Raw genomic sequence first — 22,375 nt, 5'->3', positions numbered from 1 at the left:
TTTCTTTTGAATATATCAATTCCAAATTCAAATGGTGTTTTTCGAATCTGATTATAATGACTAAATTAGCTGTAAGTGTAAAACTTATTCGAGTTATAAATTCAAAAAAATAATAGTGTCAGTTAAAAAAATAGTCTACTTAAACACTTAGCCCTTCTATTTACAGAGACAGTACATAGAGAACTATATGAGGACAAAGTAAACAAACCCTTGGTGTGTGTTAATTGTTTTCTAATTTTGAAAGAGCGTGTGTTCCCACAAATAGACTGCGAATAAAGCGTTGTCTATGTTTTGTCTAACGTGTTTGAAGGATCATTTGCATTTGTGAGGAAATGTCTCTATTTACACGCGATAAACAGTGACAGTGTAATTTTCTTGTTTAAATATTGTCGTAATAAAATTTATGTAGTTGTTAGAGCAGGCCTGTAATAAACTTGAAAGGTTAAAGTAAAACAGTACGAAATTTAACAATCTAGAATTAATTTGTCTTTCACGATTAACTCATTGAATAAAGATGAAGGTTGGAATCGATGATAGATAAGTTAAGGGTATAAACTCGACTAGTGCTAATAGATTTTCTCCTGATTTTGTTCGAAAAACTCGTGACGGCAAAAAAAAACATTGTAAGCAATTTCACACGTCAAGAAAATGTTCCAAAAAATTTGGCAATTTATTTTTGATTTTTTTATTTAAAAATGGAATACAAAGTATACTAATCCTAAATAAGTGACAGTGTATTTTTTCATCGTCATACTGTATTTTCTGTTGCTTTATAAGATGAAACTTTTATATGCCGAAATAGACGAATTTATTTTCAACCTTTCAATGTGATTCCTAAATCGCCTTTTGAGAATTTTTATTTAAATTGACGTTAGTCGAGATTAGCCACAGACGAAAGAGCCTTTTTACCTCCTGTCATTAATAATATTTGTTAGAATGAAATAAATTTTTATTTTTATCTATAATATTAAAATACTTTTGGCTAGTTTTTATTATACATATATTTTATACTGTATGAATGTTTGTGTTTGTGTACAAATGTTTACTCACTTGTTGCGTTATTGTTACGTCTGTGTGCTTAAAGTTAAAATTGTTCTACCATCTAGGGCTTTAATTTTGACGTCACAACGTCTAATAAATCGATGAACGCCGGCGGCATGAACGAAAAATGATGACTCATTGTAGCGTTGCGCCGATTGTAGCGTTACGCTCATTGTCACGTTACGTTCTTGCACCGCATCTATCTCTCTTCCACTCGATTGGCCTATACGCTAATAATAATAGTCTACTAAATTGATTTTTATAATTTATTAATAGGATATTTTTCATAAAAAATCAAGCGGAAAGGCTTAGTACGTTCAAGTTCTTGACGTTAATGTTTGTTTAAAACTTTTATCGAGTCCACTATATGATTTTTTTAAGGTAACATGCATTAAAACTAATGCGTAAAAAACATCGGTTCATTGTATTTCGTCGAAGGGTTTTTTTTGTACGATCATTATTTTTAAGTGATTTTGAAACAAAACCTTTAAATTATATGTTATATTATGTTAATAGGGGTGACTATGCGTTAAAATATAATAATTTTCCACACAATTATTGAAAATATATAGAAATGTTAATGAAGAATAGATTTATACATTTTTTTTGCAAGAAATACAAAAAGTTATTCATAAAGAGCAGAAGGGAGATTTTGTAACATTTCAACCGACTTACAAAAAGGACAAGGTTCAATTTAAATTTATTTGTATGTGAGTTACATCATAATGTTTTACCTTGTACCGATACTGATGATTTTTTTTTTTAATTAAAAGCCAGTACTTCTCATATGGACCTTTTAAATTTAATTAAAATGTAATGAGTATATTTTGAGTTATCTGTTATAATGCGCTCATAATTTGCTTATCATTTTTTTTGTCTAACTAAGTTGTATTACTTGTCGATGTGATTGAATTTAGTTTTTTTTTCGTTTACGAGCAAACACAATATAATATGTATTTAACCAATAAGTATCGAAGATGAGTGAAACCACGCGAAACATATAGTTCACTCTATAACCAAACAACAACTCTGAGAAATAACAATAAAGGACCTAAGAAGTTGAAAATAACCTAATTACGTTTCTAAGTTATTATAATTATGTTCTTCAAAACCCTTTGAAGTCGAGGCCGAACCTGTCAAGTACGTCTTAATCACAGAGAATCGATATTTGGTTACTATCCCTAAATTAATTTTGTTTCCGTACATTTCGGGTAAAATCATTTATTTTTTAAATCATCAAAGGCTTATATTTAAATTAAGTAAGCAAACGAAAACAATACAAAAATGTCATATCAGTTTTCCTAATTTAATGAACAACGTTACGTTTGTGATATACACCATCATCATCAATGGTGAAGAAAGTACTCTCATCGCTTATGATTGCGGATTTGATCACGACTTGAAGTGGGTATTTGTAATTTGTACGATTTTATTTTTGTGTTACCCACACATAAGGAAATTCTAAACATTTCGCTTAGACTGAATATAAAATCATCATATCAAAAATTTCGATCTAACGAGTACATCGTTCCGTAGCTTAATTGGCTAGAGCGCCGACACGGTTAGTCGGCGATGCAGGTTCGATTCCCGCTGGAACGGTCGATTTTTGATATGATATTAAAAAAAATTTTTATATTTGTATTTACGTAAAAAAAATTTAAGAGGCCGAAGCGCAGGTGAAGCCAATAGTTTCGTTTCTCACTATCAATAGATAAATAAGATAGTAGAAAAGTCTCGATTACAAGATATGCTTATTATTTATCAAAACCAATGAAGTAGCGTTGCGGTTTATGACAACTTTAAGCTTAAGCTATACGACAACTTTTAAACTTCCCATTTTAATAATATTTATTTAAAATTTGACGTCGAGTTGGCGCATTAATCATAGTACAGTCTGTTGTGCTTGTGGTCCGAGTTTGATCGCCTCTGATGATAAGCATTTGTATTAGTCATACAGATGTTTTTATTGATTTGATCGTCAGTACTTGTGTATTCTGTGTGTTTCGGTTCCCCGACACAGGAGAAAATCCTACTGGAAACCTTTGAGAAGAAACAAATTCTCAAATCAATTTGGTATTCTCTGATTTTTGGTTTTGAATAGTATGTGCTATAACGTTCAATTATATATATAAAAAAGAAGTTACTAGCTTTTACCCGTGGCTTCGCTCGCGTTTCATTTTTTTTTAATAAAAAGTATCCTATTTTACTTCTAATACCTCCAAAAAGTACAAAGTTTGATGATGATCGGATAAGTAGTTTTCGAGTGAAAGCGTAACAAACAAACTTACATTCACATTTATAATTTTTGTAGGGATTTTTTGTTTGTAGCATGCTAAATAAATATACGTAGGTGTAAAAATACTACAGTTATACACATATGTCAGCCCTCAAAGAATTTTAAATGTGACAGGAAATAATAAAACATTTTCACCATCTTTGAGTCGCGAACCGGTTATTGGAAAATTTCTTTTAAACTATAAAAGAATAGAAGTAGCGTAACAATTGACGTAAAAATATCTTAAACTGCAGTACTTTGAGAGTCACGCCGGCTTTATCAAGAACAATGCTTTTGACTTTTGTCGTTTCGAAACTTTTGTTACTCGATCGATTAAGGAAAATGTTTCTGATATGAGTTAAAGGATTTGCAGTTTCACACGTTACAAATCTCAACAGTTGACAGATGTTTTTATGGATACAACTTGTCAACAGAAGGGTTGTTGAACTGAAAATTGGCATTGTAATTTAAAAAAAAAATACAGCATCTAACGAGACAAAGATACTTTACTGATCTATATCTTTAAGCGGGGTTACTTTTGGGCCTTATAGTGTGTCATTTATTAAATCACCACAAGTCGGTGGATATATAGTTAATATGTAAATATATATCATTTCATTATCATCATTACAGCCTATCACAGTCCACTGCTGGACATATGGTCTCCACAAGTTCACGCCAAAAATGCCGTGAACTCATGTGTTTTGCCTATAGTCACCACGCCGGGCAGGCGGGTCGGTGACCGCAGAGCTGACTTTGTTGCACCGAAGACGCTGCTGCCCATCTTCGGCCATCAATTGGATGGTTATCCCGCCATCGGACGGCTTTTTAAGTTCCAAGGTGGTCGTGGAACTGCTATATTCTTTACTACCGTAGCCACACAACGTACATAACGTAGCGTGTAAATGTACATTTAATTTAATTTTTTTTAGATTTTTCTAGATAACTTTTCTTTCATGCTGATTACAAAATAAAGTTAAAAGGCAAATTAGAATACATATTACTTAAGGATTCAAGTTCGATTTAATTAATGTATTACCGACCGCCTGCTACAATTGAGTTCTGCTATTGGAAGAACGCTAACGAAGGAAGTGAAGGTTATTGAAGGAAGTTCTGCTAAATGAAGGGATCAAGAGGGACTATTGGTTGTGTATTAAAGGATTTAAGCTTCTGACTCTAATTTCAAATATATAAACATAGCTACAATTAAGTTTATTTTCTGTGAAAATGTACAATATCTCTTGAGCTCGCTGCGAATTACCGAAGGTTACTTACAGTGACTTCTCCTACAAGTAAGATCAAAATAGTGATTGATGTTTTTCTCCACTACCCTTCATCTCTAAAACCTCATCGTGATGATCCTCACGTTTAAATTTAGTCAAATATTACACGTTTAATTTCAAATTAGATTCAAGTCTATATGAATGCATGTTGTAGTCTTCAACTTGTTATAAGTAAAAGTAGTTCAGTTATTGTTTAGATTAAAATGTAGAAATGTTATATAGTTGTATAAATTATTAGCTCAGGTACATTGGCTTGTATTCTTTTATAACTGTATATTAATACGTGAAGCAAAAACTTTGTACCCCTTTTTACGAAAATTGCGCGGACGGAGAAGTATGAAATTTCGTACACTTTATTTATATATATATAGAGAAGGAGTACAGAATGCTAATATTATTTTTTAAATTATGCATAAAAATATTTTAAATCTGTATTCAAATAAATGAAATTGGAGTGTCTGTTTGTAATATTAAAATAACTGCTTTATTGCCTATGGATGTATAAACGATACATATACCAAAATAACATTTTTTACAATTTTTGTCTGTCTGTTTGTTTCGGCTAATCTCTGAAGCGGCCGGACCGATTTTGATAAGACTCTCACTGGCAGATAGCTGATTTAGTGACGACTAAGTTAGGCTACTTTTATTTCAGAAAAGACATTGGGAACTTTTTTCCCCACTTTTGCCCTACTAGCGGACACAAACGAAACTTGTAAAAGTTTTTAGATAATGTTACGGAATTTACAACTGTGTATTTTTTATTCCCATAACTAATGGGAAAGCTGAGATAATGATATTTTCATAATTAGTATTTTCTCGTATTATTTTATTAATAAATCATAATGTTTGTTTTTCTAAACGGCTATAACAGTTAAAACATGTTTGGCATGGCACTGAACTGCTGCCGAGGTAGGAGGGGAAGGTACTTAGAAAATAAAAAACCGGTTTCGCTGCGTACGCGCAGCGTTCGGTCGCAGTTCTCCGTCGTCTGTCGTCGCGATCTGTGCGTTATTTGAACCTTCCCGTTATCTTTTGCATTATTGGAAATCACCAAGAATCACCAAGATTTTAACAGTGATTATATGCTAGACATTATTAACATTTATAAATGGGGCCTAGAAAGGAAATAGGATTTCGAAAACTTAGACAGATTTGATGACAATGAATTCCATTTTTGGACATTTTTAACAAAATATCAATTTAACAACATTTTAGATCAAACACCATCTTTAAGAGTAAGATCACAAAAACCTGCTACAGTTTTGGGCATATATCTTACAAAAATAAGGACTGGTGAACCAAATGAGCGATTGGCAACATTGTTTAAAATATCTAGAAGAACTTTGGAGAAAAAACTTAGATTAGCGAGACAATGTCTGACGGAAGACTTCGTCCCTCTTCATATTTGGATTGATCATTTAACTAGAGAGGAAGTTGTAGCAAGGAATCTCACAATTCCAAATATATTTTTTTGGAAATGATGGTCATAACGCTATTATTGTTTTAGATGGGACATACATCTATCTGCAAAAAAGCATGAACTTTTTATTTCAAAGAAAGACTTATAGTCTTCACAAATACAGGAACTTTTTGAAACCTTTTTTAGTAGTATGTTCAAATGGACATATAATCGACGTTTATGGCCCATGCGCAGCAACAACATCCGACGCGACAATTCTACGTCACCTTTTGTTACCTGAATCTGAATCTGGACTGCAGTGGTATTTCCGACCAGAAGACGCATTTATTCTTGATAGAGGTTTTCGTGACGCCATACCTTTCATAGAAGAGTGTGGATTTCAAGCGCACATGTCACCCACTAGAAGATTTGGCGAACAGTTAACCACAATTGAAGCAAATAAATCTAGATTAGTTACAATATGCCGGTGGGTGGTAGAAGGTGGTGGTTGAAGTGCATCGACATCCAGAGATGATAGAAAATAAAACGCTCATAAGAGGCCGAATTCAATCCGGGCAAGTGCAATTGAGATAATACTACACGTATATTTTAATTGATCCCACGAGAAATGGATACGAAGGATTGCAGAGATACTATTGCTCGTGTATCCATGTACGGCGAACAGTAGGCTGTTGTGCGCATAACGCATGCATGGTATATTACCTCTCTTGGGCTAGACATGAAGAAAATGTTAATCTCATGCCAGCTGCCTTTTTGGATAATATATTATATCATAGATTATGACTCATAATAAACTACTATTTTTGTTTATCTTCTTTCACTTGTATATGTCCTCCTTGAGTGCTGCTTAACTTAACAAAACTATAAACCACAACCTCTTAAGTTTGCCATTTCAACCGCTATACCAAGCTAGTCGTCAAATAACACAAAATATATCGACATACAGTACTAAACATTTACATAGTGTACAAAACATTAAAATAATACGATCACCATAACTGAATTATAAATGTAATATTTCGATATTCCCATACGCCACAATAATGCCTCTTTGCTAAGCAAAACTATAGGTTAATAGCTTTCAATTAAGATATGTTTCAGCTTTGTCCGCCGTGGGGTATTTTTCCATAGTAAAGGGCCCATTGTCATTTATATATTTTATAACTCTACGAACTGAACAATAACTTTTTTGTTAAATTTAATAATAAAAAAAAAATGTTTAAAATATTTTCAGTAAAATATTCATCAACACAGGGATGTAATCAAAGAGTCGTTGAAATATTTCTTGAACAATAATCGTTTTACGTAAATTAGTAGTAATTCAAACACTTTCTAGAGAAATTTTTACAACACAATTTTTAACTAGTGAAAAACTATATTGTTAAATACTTTATTGTTTCATTCCATTTTTACAAGATATTAATCAGGCTTAGTGTTTATGTATTTTATTTTAGGCAGAAAGTGTATCTATCAAATATACATATTATAATACATACGTCATTTTTTCTTATATATCAAATTTGATAAATTTTACCCAAACCGCTTTAGTTCTACTCTTTACCCATGTTTTTGGTCGGTTTAAATTTCTTTCGCAGATCAATTCGCCGTAGCGACCTTTGTATTGTGTAACAAAGAAATAATTACGTATAACAAAGCCCTTATTTAAATATATTCACTTCAGGAAAGGCTTTAATAATTCCCGGCTTAAATCCATTGTAACAGCTCGTATGTTATGCCTCAGGTGCAAACCCGCCGAAATGAGAAAATTAAAGTTAATATGGTGCCCATGTGTATAATTTTTTATTATAAATAGAAGAGTTTTGGGTGTAACCTTTTAAGGAAGATTGATACATTATTCGCTTATTTTTTAGCCTTTAAAGCTATCACTAAGGTTTTAAATTCGACCTACGTTTTATTAATACGATTCATTCATAAACTACTTTGTATTTTTTCTTATAATTGAGAAAAATAAATCGAAGCTTTTATTTGATAAGAGAAGAGTAAATTAATTTTCACGTACTAAATAATATAAATTCACTACAAAACTGATTTTTTACAACACATACACACAAAAGTTTGAATAGGATTTGTATTTGAATACTCAGCTAATATTAACTACATATTTTTTATAAATATACACAAAGTGTGTATGTATTTGGTCATCTGTGTCGCAGGATCCATGACCGTTGGAGCAGACGGGTCCTGGAGTGGAGACCGCGTCTGGGCAAACGCAGTGTGGGACGTCTTCCGGTCTGTTGGACCGACGATATACGTAAGATTGCCGATGTAGGCTGAATGAGGATTGCGGAAAACCGGGATGTCTGGCGTGAACTTGGGGAGGCCTATGTCCAGCAGTAGATTGCAACAGGCCGAACTGACTGACTGATTGAAAAAGCGTATCGTAAACAAGTTGATTCATATAATGTCACCTGCGTTTCTGGTTGCTGCTTCACTTGCTATAAGTCGAAACGTTGAGTATTGTGGCCTGTAATTTTCATTCAACATATATTTTCAAATCGAACTTGTAGTATAATTCAAATAAACAAAACCGTTTTAACATTTTTTCTTCGAATGTACACTTATAATATTATTAGCGTATTATTATTCATTCCTTTGTCTTTTACAACGTTTGAAATAACCTTGAGATCAGAGCTTATAAGCTCTTAATTTGAATATTGGGTATGGAGATATCAGATTCTTGACCTTTTATGAAAAGTAGTCTTCGATTACAGTGTTCTTGTGTCGAGTCGAATAAAAAGTAAAAAGACGTTTTAAGATCGTAAGTGTGAAAAAGTATGGTGGTAATAAGAGGCATCATTATATATAATAATAATTCACACATTTAATAGTATATTTGTTTGACTTACAAGATCACAAATCCAAATTGTGTCAAAACATGAACACCTGTAAGTGAGGTAATAATATAATTAATTTTAGAAATGTACTTTAGAGTAAAATAAATATTTAAATTAAAATACATTTAAATGATGTTGTCGATATATAATACCAAACTATAAAAGTGCTATTACAGGCAAAGACTTCCTGGACATACAAAAGAGGGTTGGATCTTAATTAGTCGCGCTGTTTCATTATGAGTTGGCGGATAATTACGCTACAAAGAGGATTATTAGCAAGTGTTTGCGTGTTTTCTGAGGCATGACAGGGAGATCTACATGAAAAAACACATCAGAAATAAATATTTGCACCAAGCAGAAACAGAATATTCCACCTTTGGAATTAAGAATTTCTTTACTCGACTACACCAGAATAATTGATAAATATATAACGGTAAGCTCTTATCTCGTAATTAATGATATCTATTGATATAATTATATCTCAAATTTTATTCACGTTAATAATAAGTAAAATCTGTTAAAATCGTAGCGTAAATGCCTACATTTATATGAATGGCCGTCGCCGAAGGCTCGGTCTTCGGAAATTTTGCGCGATTTTAACAAAGATCCGTTCCGATCCGTATCATTGTTCCGACCCTTACGAAGTAATAAAATAAATTACTGCGAGAGGAGAATTGAGCATGATTGATAAATATGGCACATAAATGCTGGTGTACTTTAATGTGTATTCCCTCAATCAATTTCTATAAGGGGATGAGTTAATTCATAAAATATGTGATGAAATTTTCTCGTAAATATTAAGAAAGGTGATGTGATTTATCGTATATGTAGGTACCGGTTTTTACTGTAATTCGGTACGTAACTATTCAGATTTTTTATGAAAAAAGCCAGAAAAAAAAAATAAAAATATTAGTGCAGCGTTTCTACAATTGAATTAGTATAATTTCTTCTTCTTCTTCGAAATGAGCACAGATTATTTCGCCGATGTCAAAATCAAAAATAGCTTTGTTCCAATAGTTTTCAAACACACTTTTGAATTGTCACTGTACAAATTAAAATTTTAAATGTGTTTATTATTTAATAAATTAAATTAATTATAAAAGTGAAGCTACCACCGATACTGAATGTAGATTCTGCAGAGAAGAATCGGCAAGACCTCGGCAGTTGCATACAATACATAAAATACAGCTTCACGAAGATCTTTATCATCTATGTTATCTTGCACCGAATAATACGCTTTATCTATTAATTTATTTTTAATAAACACTTTATATTTATCATGGCATCAACAGTTAAACGACGTAGGTGGTCGATAAAACAGTTAAGTAAGTACGTGTTATTAGTAATAAATCAGAAAGTACTCGTCAAGTAGCGATCATATTTAAATGAGATCCCACGATAAGCATGAGCCTTCGATTAAAAAAGAATCATCAAAATCGGTACACTCAGTAAAAATTTATGAGGTAAAACAAAAAAATCAGTCCAATTGCGAATCTCCTCCTTTTTAGAAGTTAGGTAAAAATAAATGACTCATTTGTATCATATTAAACGATTTAATATTTTAAATTACTTTCTAGATAACATTATTATAAATTGCTGGGCATAGGCCTCTTTCCCTACATAGGAGAAGAATAAGAGCTTAATCCACCACGATGCTCCAATGCGGGTAGGCGGATATATTCCCTACTATGAGTAACGAATGCTATACACACAATATCCAGTGCGAGCAGGATTCGAATTCGTGACCGTAGGTGTTTAGGCGCCGCCGACACGGCACACGCACGATTACATCAGAGCGGTCGTCTAACTAATCAACTAAACAAACTAATGTTATTCTTGTATTTTTTATTTTGAAAAAATATTTTAATGTTTCCATTTTATGAGAATTGTATTTTTAAATGGAAAGAAGTAATCCTTTGTCTCGTCGCTGTAGATAAGGTAAATAAAGTAAGAGATAACGTGAAAATAATCCCTAAAAGAGTTCTAATAAAAATACTCGTTCACTCTAGTGACATTATTATCTCAGCCGTGAAAGTTTAAATAATGTTTTATGCTAATTTAGAAACCTAGTTTGAAGCCGTGTTAGGAATTCGTCGCTAATACTTACGAGCTTAAATTTTACAAATATTTGAAATAATTTCTATTTGTCTTGTTCGTACGACTTTTGAATATGGATTAATCGTCAATTGGTTTTATGACTGTTTATTTAAAAGAAGAACCTATTTGAAACGATTTTATAGTGTTACTGAGTAAATCGAGCGGTTTTGTCATCGACACAAGCATGGATTTGAATTTGACATTTCTTTTTGTAGCATAATCATACGGGTTAAGTTATTCCGACTTACATATTCGGCATTGTGTTTTCAGTAACAACCGACTGTTATATATACCTATATATTTGATATTATTTATATTTATTTAAATGTATATAACTATACCTCCACGTGCCTATCTAACACATAAATGTAAGACCCAGACATAACCATGAAGCATAAAGCAGGGTCATTGCTAACTGTGTCATCGAACCGGGCATATTGCGTGACAAACCTATGTACAAAAATAATACTTGAAACGCATTGAGAATCTAATCCTTCATTGAGGTTGGTTCTAATTAGACTTAAAATTTACAAATAAACGACGCATTTGAAGGAAATTAGACCAAAATTCGTAGTAAGACTGAAAAAGGTACGCAGTAAACGCTGTCTCTCTTACGTATTTTATGGCACTGTCGTTGAGCCTGTACTCCGATGTAATGCGAGCTCTTACTCTTACATTCATGTTTCACGATCATTATTTCACAATCATTTACCCAAATAAAAACTTTTGTTACGATGGTATTTTCTCGTTTGAAGTTACAAACGGTTTTATATAACATTCTTTTGTTTTTTTTTTATTTACGATTTATAATGTGAAAAATACAATAATTTCGAAAAATCTGATCATGATAAAGTTACCAGTATAATTTTTAGTTTATTAATAAAAATACACTTGTCTGTCTTATTGCCTCCACTCGCTGGCTGACGTTTGTCACCTATAAAATCGGTAATTCCGATTCCAAGGAAAAATACTGTCAGAATTCTTGACACTGTTTCTGACAGACATGACACACTCAGACATAATTTCTGTAGCAATTTTTTTGTAAATAATTAGGTGTTTATTTTTAAGATGTGACTTTTAAATATTTGTAATACGTAGAATTTTATCATAACAAAAAGTAAATGTATTCTATTCTATAAATAACAAGCGTTACAAAGAGAACTACAAAAGTTATACCTGCGCTCGATCGGACTGACAAAATGTAATTATTTAGTTCTGTATTACTCGTTCAAACTTATCCATGCCAAAAAGAGTCTATGTTGTGTAATCACAGTTTTTACATTTCAACGAAAAAGTTTCGGTCTGATTTCACAGAGTTCATAATACTGTAGACAGAGCTAATAAAGCACAATAATTATATTTAATTTGGGTAGTTTCGACGTGAGTGACAAATTATAAAATAATAATTTAATACCGTAAAAGTATAGCGTGCGCGGTGTATCTGATTCTTTGTATACTTTAGCAGTTATTTAACATTTTGTTGTAAAATGTTTTATTAGACCGCATCGTAATGTCGCTGTATCAGGTACATGCTGGTAATTTAATTTCAAATTTTAGTATCTATGTCATGGGAATCAACGTCGTTATGGAATATTTATTTAAAATTGGCTATTTATACTTGTATAAAAAATATTTTGATCAAATTTATAAAGTCTCGACTGGGGTAGTACCTCGACCTTACAGAAGATCACAGCAAAATGATACTGTTTTCAAGCAGTATTGTGTTCCTGTTGGTGAGTAAGGTGACCAGAGCTCCTGGGGGAATTAGGGATTGGGACGGCAACGCGCTTGCGATGCTTCTGGTGTTGCAGGTGACTATAAGCTACGGTAATCGCTTACCATCAGGTGAGCCGCACGCTTGTTTGCCGACCTAGTGATATAAAAAAAAAGTCAAATTTATACAAGTAAATAAAATTGGAGTGTCTGTTTGTAATATTAAAATAAGGGCTTTTAACTAAATGCATATAGATATATGTCGGTCTGTCTGTTTATGCTGGCTAACCTCCGAAACCACTAGACCGATTTTGACAGCACTTTCACTGATAGATAGCTGATATAGTTAGGAGTAACTCAGGCTATTTTTATTTTAGAAATTTATTTATTTTGTACCTGTGTGAACTGAACAATATTTTTTTATTTATTTCCACGCGGACGAAGTCGGAGGCACAGCTAGATTGGAATAAAGCAATACGTGTTTGAAAAACATCAATTAATACCAGAAAAAAGAAAAAAAAAAGACTGCTTATTAGTTTACTATTAAAACCTTCTTTTGAGCTAATTCAAAAAAAATATTGACCAGAAGTAAACAAATGTATTTTGTTCTTAGTAGAAGGTAAACAGGTAGGTGAAATTATAATTATAGTGGTTGAAATGTCGTGTGCTCGTCCCATACATGTTTCATGTAATATACTGTACGTTAAACATTATCTAGAAACGATCTTTGGCCTGCGAATACCTCAACACGGCAGTGCTAGTTATTATGTATTGAATTTACACAACCTAGAATCGAATTTTAAAAAATAGTTCAGCGATTATTTATGTAGAAATTTAGGTAAATTAGGTCACTTTATTTTTCACAATTGTATTAATGATACTTACTTCAATTTTTTGAGTCACAATGATATAAGTACTTGATAGCCTACGAAAAGACGAAGTATACGAACTAAAATTTAATATCCTTTAGGAATGTATTACAAAAAAATATATCTAAAAATCCACGTCAGGCGGCCATTTATATTTTAGCTGTAGAATAATGTAAAATGACGCTTGTTGATGATTTAAATAATTTATATAGACATACAGACTGAACCAACAAATATACTTGTATAAAGTTTCTGTAAATGTAATAAATTCTGATAAAATAGTAATGTTATGTGTAATAAAATAATAATGTAATAAATTCTGTAAATGTAATAAGTTCCTAATCGTCCCCCACTAAAACACTATTCATCCAGATATATGATCATGGTTGCGTCTATCTCACATTATATTTGTATCCATTAAATAGGCGAATTCAACGGAACCACCTCGTTTGTCTCCGAAGTCTGAATTAATCCCGGTAAGAAATCCCAGCGTGCGCGGCTTAGCGGCGGCGACGAGGTCGTAAGTCTCACAATTAACAGATTGAGATGGATGTTCTATTCGTGACTGTAACAAATTCCTGGTCTACCGAGATTCAAATATTTACACTTTGTCTAAATTCATATTACGGTATTAGTTTTATGATTCGATAAAATGCAGTAGCTTTCTCTCATTTTTGGAAAGAAAAGAGAGAGATAATGAAAGAGAGAATATAGAATTCAGAAAAAAACTTTGTGGAAACTCCATTTTGAACACTTTACATACAAAGATGTATGGGATATTTTTTTTATCTTTTTTTTTTTTTTTTTTATTTGGCTTTGGTCGTTTAGCGACTATATCAGCCGCAATGTCCTGCATAATAAAATTACTGTACTCTTAATCTAACCAATTTCGAAAACATCCAATAAATTTTGATCGCCAGTCCTGACGTAGGATCAGAAAGGATCGAATTAAAAATTCATGTATGGGATATTTAGCATACTTGAATTTAATACGTAAAAGGAATAATAATAATAATATGAGTTTGCTTAGTTTTCCAGGGTTTCTAATGTATTGTTTCCAGTTTTAGAGTGTTAAATCATTTTATATTTTAAAAATAGAATTAAATGTAATGTAAACAGTAAACATTGAAAACAGAAGTGATTCATCTTTCTTGAACTCAAATGTTATAGCGGAAATTTTATGCTATGTGAGTTTTGGATAGTACAATATAAAAGGGTCGACCCTTTGTCGAGGTTTATAATATTAGGCTTTTTTCTGCTTATGTTTGTTATCTGTCGGAAAACATGTGTAACTTTCACCGATTAAGAGTACGTCTTGTTTATATTAATCCTCGTTTTTTTTTACATTTAATTTAATATTAATTAAGCGCGGTATAGAGACTGTTGTTGGTATATTCATTGTTTTGAAATAAATAGTAATAATCGCATTATAAACATGAGAAGGAATGAGAAAATTGTAACTCCAGGTTTCCAACTGTGCAAAGTAAAGGTCTCCTTTCTGGGTTATGTATTCGCGTGTATAATAAAACCCACAAACAATTTTGGAATTGTCTCAACATAAATTAAAAAGTTTTTATTTAAAAAAAATAAATAAAGCGAAATTCGGTGCATGATTATATAGTCGATAAAGATGCGTGGGCTTAGTGATGCTGTATTTCATGCAAGATATTACTAATTTTGTACTAAAACACAATTAATACACTATTTTTCAAAAGAGTAACTGTGGAGTTTCTTGCCGATTCGTCTCTGCAGAATCTACATTTCGAATCGGTAGTAGCTTTACTTTTACAAAAATAAAAATCATTTTTAAAGTTTTAATTCGTAAAATTACGATTCGAAGGTGCCCATGGGGCGGGCCTGTTTGAATAAAATTGTTTTTGAGGTAAGGCTTTAGATTAAGAATCGCCGAATTATTTAAGCTCAAAGTTTGACCGTTTATCGGCATAATTTCGTTACAAAAAATATAACCCTAACCTATCTAACTTCAAAATGACGACTCTTAATCTAAAGCCTAGCCGTTTTTGATTTTGAGATAAGTTAGATATAAATTAATGAAGATAGAAAGTTTTACTTCAGACGTGTGGTCTTAAGCACACGCGTTTTTTTTTCTCTTATAAAGACTGTTAAAAACATGTTATTTAAGAGTTTATTAACAATGATCATGTAAAAATATAAATCAAACATTTTCAAACGTGATACGTATACGATTTGCGCTCGTAAACACTTAACATAAGACGTTAAAACACACTTGCTCAATCCTCTAAGTCATCTCGGCTCTAGTAGGTATCATGTTATTATTACTCAAGGGAGCTGAGTGTGTAAGGCTAGGAAAAGGGGGACAATGGAGGCCTCTACCTGCATATTTTCCCTTAGGGGAATAGCTAATAGCTGGAGGCGTTGAGTGTGGAACATCGTCGACAGTATAAAACGTTGACTTTTTAAAACGCGAAGAGTGAAAATAAAAATGTCGTCACGGAACAAAAAACATCAATCGGATTATATGAATGTGTAAAGTTGATATATTAAAATATTTTTGATATACAATTATACAATTAAAATATGACCTTTTTAACTTCTCTTCATTATTAACATAATGTCAACCCTATTTTACTCTATTATATAAAAATAATACTATAAAATACAAAAACGGTAAGCCTAAAACGAGTGTTTAAAAAAGTCACTTAAGTATTCTTTAATATATATTTATATTTTAAAGTAAATTGTCTCAGTTTGTATCACGAATATCAATAAATAATGAATATCTTCAATTTGCACTAAAATTAAAGTTTATCTCACTCTGTGCAGCACAACATTTTTTTAGATGTCGCCCAACGGACAAAAGTCCATTATTTTTTATACTTTCTCTGCTTGAAGTACTTTAGGTAGCTATTTATAACGCCATTGTCTTCAACAGACGTTACCACTTAGTGTTTCATTCCTGCAAGATTCTTCTGTATTAAAATACAAAAGTTTTTTAAACGGAGGAACGCTAAGATTAATCTTTCATAGGAAGAAAGTTCTCGAGTAAAATTGTAGACTACAACGATGTCCCCTTATCTCGATGGTTGAATAAAGATAAGAAAATGCCCGTATTTTACTTATTTCTATTATAGAATATTAAGTCACAAATTAAAATTTTCGTACAAATTTAGAATAATATGATCTCATTGTTCAGTGTTCTCATTTAACTGTTTTTGTTACTTGACGATAGATGCTATTTTTTTTATTTGTTTGTTTTGAACGTAATATTTATTTATTTTTCATGTTGTGATAGAACATAAGTTCAACCCCCAGTTAGACCGAACAAACGTGATCTGGGCGCCATTGGTTGCATTAATTTATTATTATTATTTAAACAAGAAATCACTAAATGTTTCCTAACTCGTTACGTTTAAATGATTTTATTATTATACTTACTTATATTAATAAAAATGAATGTTGCTAAGTGCATAACTCGAGAATAGTTCGACCAATTTGGCTAATTTATTTTTTTATATGTTTCTTAAGGCCCACGGAAGGTTTTAATAAAAAAAAAATACTATTAACTTTTGACAAAACGAAGTCTGTCCGGGCAGCTAGTACTAAATAAAATATCACTTAAGATTTCTTTTTAGGCTAAATAATTCATTTAGTATTTGTTATTTCATAAATATACATATTATTATGCATTATCCCACGATAATTGGAAAATCGTTCCCGAATACTCTATGTTTCGATATTTTTACGGAAGGGTCGTGGTTTAGGAAAACAGATGATCGTGAATGTTTATCATTCTTAGCATTGCGTAGTCCGAAGTATCGTTTTCGTACATGTGTTGAAACAAGGCGAAAGATAGAGGAAAGAACTGAATACAACAAGCCAAGCGAGAGTGGAAGTTTCATATAAAAGTTCAATGTCACTTTAATGTTTTGCTGTGAATATTTATTTAAATTAAGCTGAAACATCGAAGAATAGCTTTTATTACATATTGCATATATACTAACAAATTTCATTTAAGTAATTGTGTTTGCTCGCAAATGAAAAAAAGCCGACTTCAATTAGATTGACAAGGAATACAACGTAGATCGACGAAAAAATTGTCAAGTTACGCGTTATCAATGATTACTCAAAAAGTAGTTATCAAATCTCGATAAAATTTATATGTGAACACATGATAAACATCAGCTTTCGATTAAATTAAAAATGATCAGAATCGTTTGAGTAACCTCCTCCTTTTTTTCCCTCGATTTCTCTAGGATTCCATCATCAAATCCTGGTTTTACTTATCATGGTACCAAAATGGGGATATCTCTTTCGACAAAAAAAGAATTATCATAAAATAATAATTAAAAAAAAAAACAAAAAACCCGCCTGCGTGAAGAACAACTAATAGAAAATCAGCTGAAAAAGCTGGAACAAGATAAAAATTCAATATGCACACAAAGTCAAGAAATAAATAGAAACAATATCAAACAATTTGTGCTGTACATTTAAAATATATTAATACGGTAGTCCTTCGAAACTTTATGCAACGTCGTACATAACATGCAGTCGGAGACATGCACAAAGAGAATGATTTGACTTATACTTCAATTTCATGCCTCCGACTGCATATTATCTACGACGTTGATCGTCGCCTAGGAGGCGAGTTTGGCATGGCATTGGCGTGGGAAAGAGCAAAGTCCACATTTTTTAAACTTTAATATAGTATTTCTTTATTAGTATTACGGTAATAATAATCATGATATATCTTTTTAAAATCATTGTATTGTGCCCTTCAATTTGATACCCATACTGTAGTATTCGAGAAAAAAAATTTTTTTTCATTAACTATAATGGCTTCGCGCAGCCGCCATGTTTGATTTTTTTTTAATGTCACCTATCTAAGAACACTTGGGCAGCTAAGATGAACCTAACGATACCTCAATTATGTAAATCCGTTCAGTGGTTCTGGAAATATGAGGTAGTAAAGAATATTACATACAAACATACATACATACATACAAGATACGCGCGGAAAAACATAACCCTTCCTTGGCAGTCGGGTAAAAATCGGTACATCCAGTAAAAAGTTATGTGGTTATAATACAACATAGGTCGACGAAAAAAGCGTCAAGTAAAAACGCATTATTAGATATAACTCGAAAAGTAGTTGTTAGATCTCAAATAAATTTAAATGAAACCAAATGACACACACCACCTTTCGATTAATTTTTTTTTGTCAAAATTGGTCCACCCAGTCAAAAGCTCCGAAGTCACATACATAAAAAATACAGTCGAATTGAGAACCTCCTCCTTTTTTGAAAGTCGGTTAAAAAGTTCTAAAGTTAAAAAGCAATAATATCGCGCAATGGTTGCTTTTATTTCTTGAAACTTAACAAATTTATAATGAAAATATAAATATAGAAATATTAGTCCAAAAATCGTGTTTCAAATGCACCATCCAACATTTCTTTCGTAACAAGAGATAAAGAAGCATATAAATAAAAATTATAATAAGTTATCTATGATAGGCACTTCGTACACAGTTTTAATTACTAAAATTAGGCAGTTTTTATACTTAGGCTTAACGCGGTGAAGCTTATAGAACACACGGTACGTACCTGTATACAGGATTGTCGTCCCTATACCACACGACGAGCAGCAAGCTGTCATTTCTTTGTGGAGGACGCGAGTCACAAGGTAAGTCCGCTTCCCCGCCGACGACGGACGACACGCGTGTTACGGTACCGGTGACAGATGCTGATGACAAACCTGGTGTGGACAGAGAATAAATTAGTTTGTTTGTCTTATGACAGGCATGAACGAGACCTCTAAAGCTTAAGAGTCATCAACTTCCGCGTGGACTTTGTATGACGACAAGAAATCGAAGAGGCTTATTGAGTTTAAGATAAGGCAACTTTCGTGTAAATATAATATAATATAATGTCTAATAATTTGGAAATATTTTCATGGTCATGATTAGGTGTAGTTCATGAAATTTAAAAAGACCTATGGAAAGGATTGGACACTGGTCTAGGTCTATTCCAAACTAGGGAATCGCGAAATAATTCTGGTTACGAATACGGTTTAAGCTAACCTAACAAACAACTAATCGGAGAATATCCATCGAGAAACAATAACATAGGGATTGTAACGTTTAAAAGGAAAGGATAAAAAGCATTGACTATGGCTGCGTACTCTATGCCCTGCCTCCCTCCAAGAAAGAGGAACTTAAGCCTGAAAATGTACGCAAAGCAAGATGACACATATATACAAAGCTACACATCTTTACTCGTATAAAGTAATAAACGCTACTTATTGTTCCGACCGTGTCGACATATCCCAATTTTCACAAATTGCTTTCACTCACATAAAATTGATCATTTAGCTCAGTGGCCCAAATATTGTCTCTAGTGACTGTAATTGAAAGATATTCAATATTACTCGATTAATATTTCATTTACAAATTAAAGTAATTTTTTATTTAATTACATTATTTGTTTTTATTTGACCTAGAATAATATTGTCTAATACGAGTATAAGAACTACTTAATAAATAAAAATTAAATAATTATTTTCTTTAGTAAGTTAACGGTTGAAAGCTTTGCAAATAATACTCACGTATCAATCACCACTTTTTGTTTTTATTTTCTAGATCGTCACATATTTACATATGATTAAATTCTAAACAATATTTTTTTCCTTTTTAACAGAAATAATATTTCACTACTCATTCCACATTCTTCTTGTCTTTAATTACATCTTACCCTCCCCAGTCTATATTTTTTCTTTTCAATCTCATTTCTACCCACAAAATAATACTCATATATTTTCAAAAAGTGTTGCAATAGTAGAAATTTAATAAATATTCAAAACAATATTTATAACACATATATTTTTATAAAAAGTGTTGCAATAGTAAAAATTTAATAAACAATCAAAACAATATTTGTAACAGTAGATTAAAGATAATTGCGAAATAATTGAAAAATTCCTAGCAAGGCTATACTATACCTACTCGGCAACCGCCATTTAAACCATACTTTTAGCAGTCAACTCTATGTCATCGTGTTTGCATTGAAATAGCGTTCATTTTGACGTAAAATTTATTTACTTAACACGTAAGTGAAAGTTACTAGTGCAATATATACTAACATAGCGGTTTATACCGGTCACGCAGTAGTTATACTAGGAATATAATAGACAACCACACGTTTAATGTCTGACGTTTCATGCATCAAAAAAACTTATGCTCCATGGTTGCTGTAAAGTATCCGAAACTTCGAGCATCTAAAAATATTTAATAAAACGCGTTAAAATGCGAAAAATTAGTTTCATTATAATGAGTACAATTTGCGTAAACATTAGAAAACAATAAATTTATTTTAACAAAAAATGACATCTAAATTACGTAATATTTGCTTTTGTATTAATCCAAATAGAAAGTAATTTTTTTTTAAGAATACCATATATTTCAATTTATATTTATACATTACTTGGAATTTAATATCAGGAAATATTTATTACCTATATAGCATTACCATAATTTGATTGAAATACTGCAAATTGAAATCAAACCGTAAAAGATCCGTGTCATTCAATTTGTTTCTATCTTGAATCATAAATAAATTTAAAATGAATATGAAAATTATCTTTAAAGAATATATTGGTTTAGTTTTTAATTTTATGAATAAATAAAAAGATATATTAGAAATGTTAGGGATTAATGTTTTTGATTTAGATATTTCATTCCAACATATTTTCACATATATTTCTTGTATGTAGGTGATATTATTTTGACGTCAGTTTAAAGCAAATATTTGCCATTTCGCTGTGTAACGTTGTTGGTGGAACTCACTTATGTACCAAATTATTTATTCCGCTGGGATCTTGGTGTAATCCGGTACGAGTATGAGTATGAATAATATTAACGCCTATATTTTAATACATACGTTTAATAATCAAGATAATTATACTACGTTTTAAGAACTCATTTTAAATTAAATACAGAGAATATTACTTTACTTTCTTAGAAATATCAAGAATCAAACTATATGATTTATTACACTATGTATCCTTCTCATACAGACAACAACAACAGAAGTGGAAAATAAGCAACATTTTAAGCAGAACAAAATTAAAAAGTGTATATGTACATCGTTTTTTTTTTTTTAAATTACTAGTGATAATACTCTGTTCCACTCCCTCCCATACTGTATGTAATTATAACATTTATATATAAACTAAAATTTCTAACATATATATATATTTGGAATCGGACTAAAGTGCAAAATTATAAAATATTTCAAATTAAATAATGTCAAAAATAATATTTTTTAAGTAATAATCCCACAAGCGTTGACTATACTGAAATATTAAGAAAAAAAATTGAAACATACATTTTCACAACAAAATTATATATTTTTTGCCTTTCATATCCTGACATAATAAAATTTTAAGCCGCTTAGTAATCGCGAACATTGTTTTGTGTTGTAAAAAGCGGTGACGTAGGGTCTGGCAAGTAGACGTGGCTTTACAGGCGCAATGTCGTTTAATCTCTACGTATGAGGACTGATGGACGAGAGATTTGGAATATTATTTATATATGACGTACTCTTCACAGCGTACTGCGACAGAATGGCTTTTGTATTTTTGAAATATGTGCGAGGACGAGTAGGCTTAACTAAGGTAGCAAGCTTAACTGCGGTAGCAGATACTTTCATCAAACAAAAGTCATAGTATATTTTAGTCAGGCGTATTATAATATCGAATCGACTCCATTTTAGTTTCAATTCCCTCCCATGTATGGAGCCGTAAAAACGTGTACAGTTGGTTTTGCATAGATTCATTTGACGTAG

The 22,375-nt window shown here is 31.6% G+C and overlaps 1 protein-coding gene across 1 annotated transcript in view; it reads right to left on the bottom strand.

Annotated features, from left to right (window-relative positions):
• Window positions 1-22,375, bottom strand: part of LOC123670143 (nephrin-like) — a 262,031-nt gene that overhangs the window by 95,224 nt on the left and 144,432 nt on the right. The window contains exon 3 of the mRNA XM_045603647.1: window positions 19,139-19,289. Coding sequence (XP_045459603.1) covers window positions 19,139-19,289 — 151 coding nt within the window. The remainder of the gene's footprint in view (window positions 1-19,138; window positions 19,290-22,375) is intronic.

Source organism: Melitaea cinxia, chromosome 4, assembly GCF_905220565.1.
Source record: "Melitaea cinxia chromosome 4, ilMelCinx1.1, whole genome shotgun sequence".
NCBI lineage: Eukaryota > Metazoa > Arthropoda > Insecta > Lepidoptera > Nymphalidae > Melitaea > Melitaea cinxia.
The sequence above is the reverse complement of the archived record's forward strand: the minus strand, read 5'-3'. Positions and strand labels throughout refer to the sequence as shown.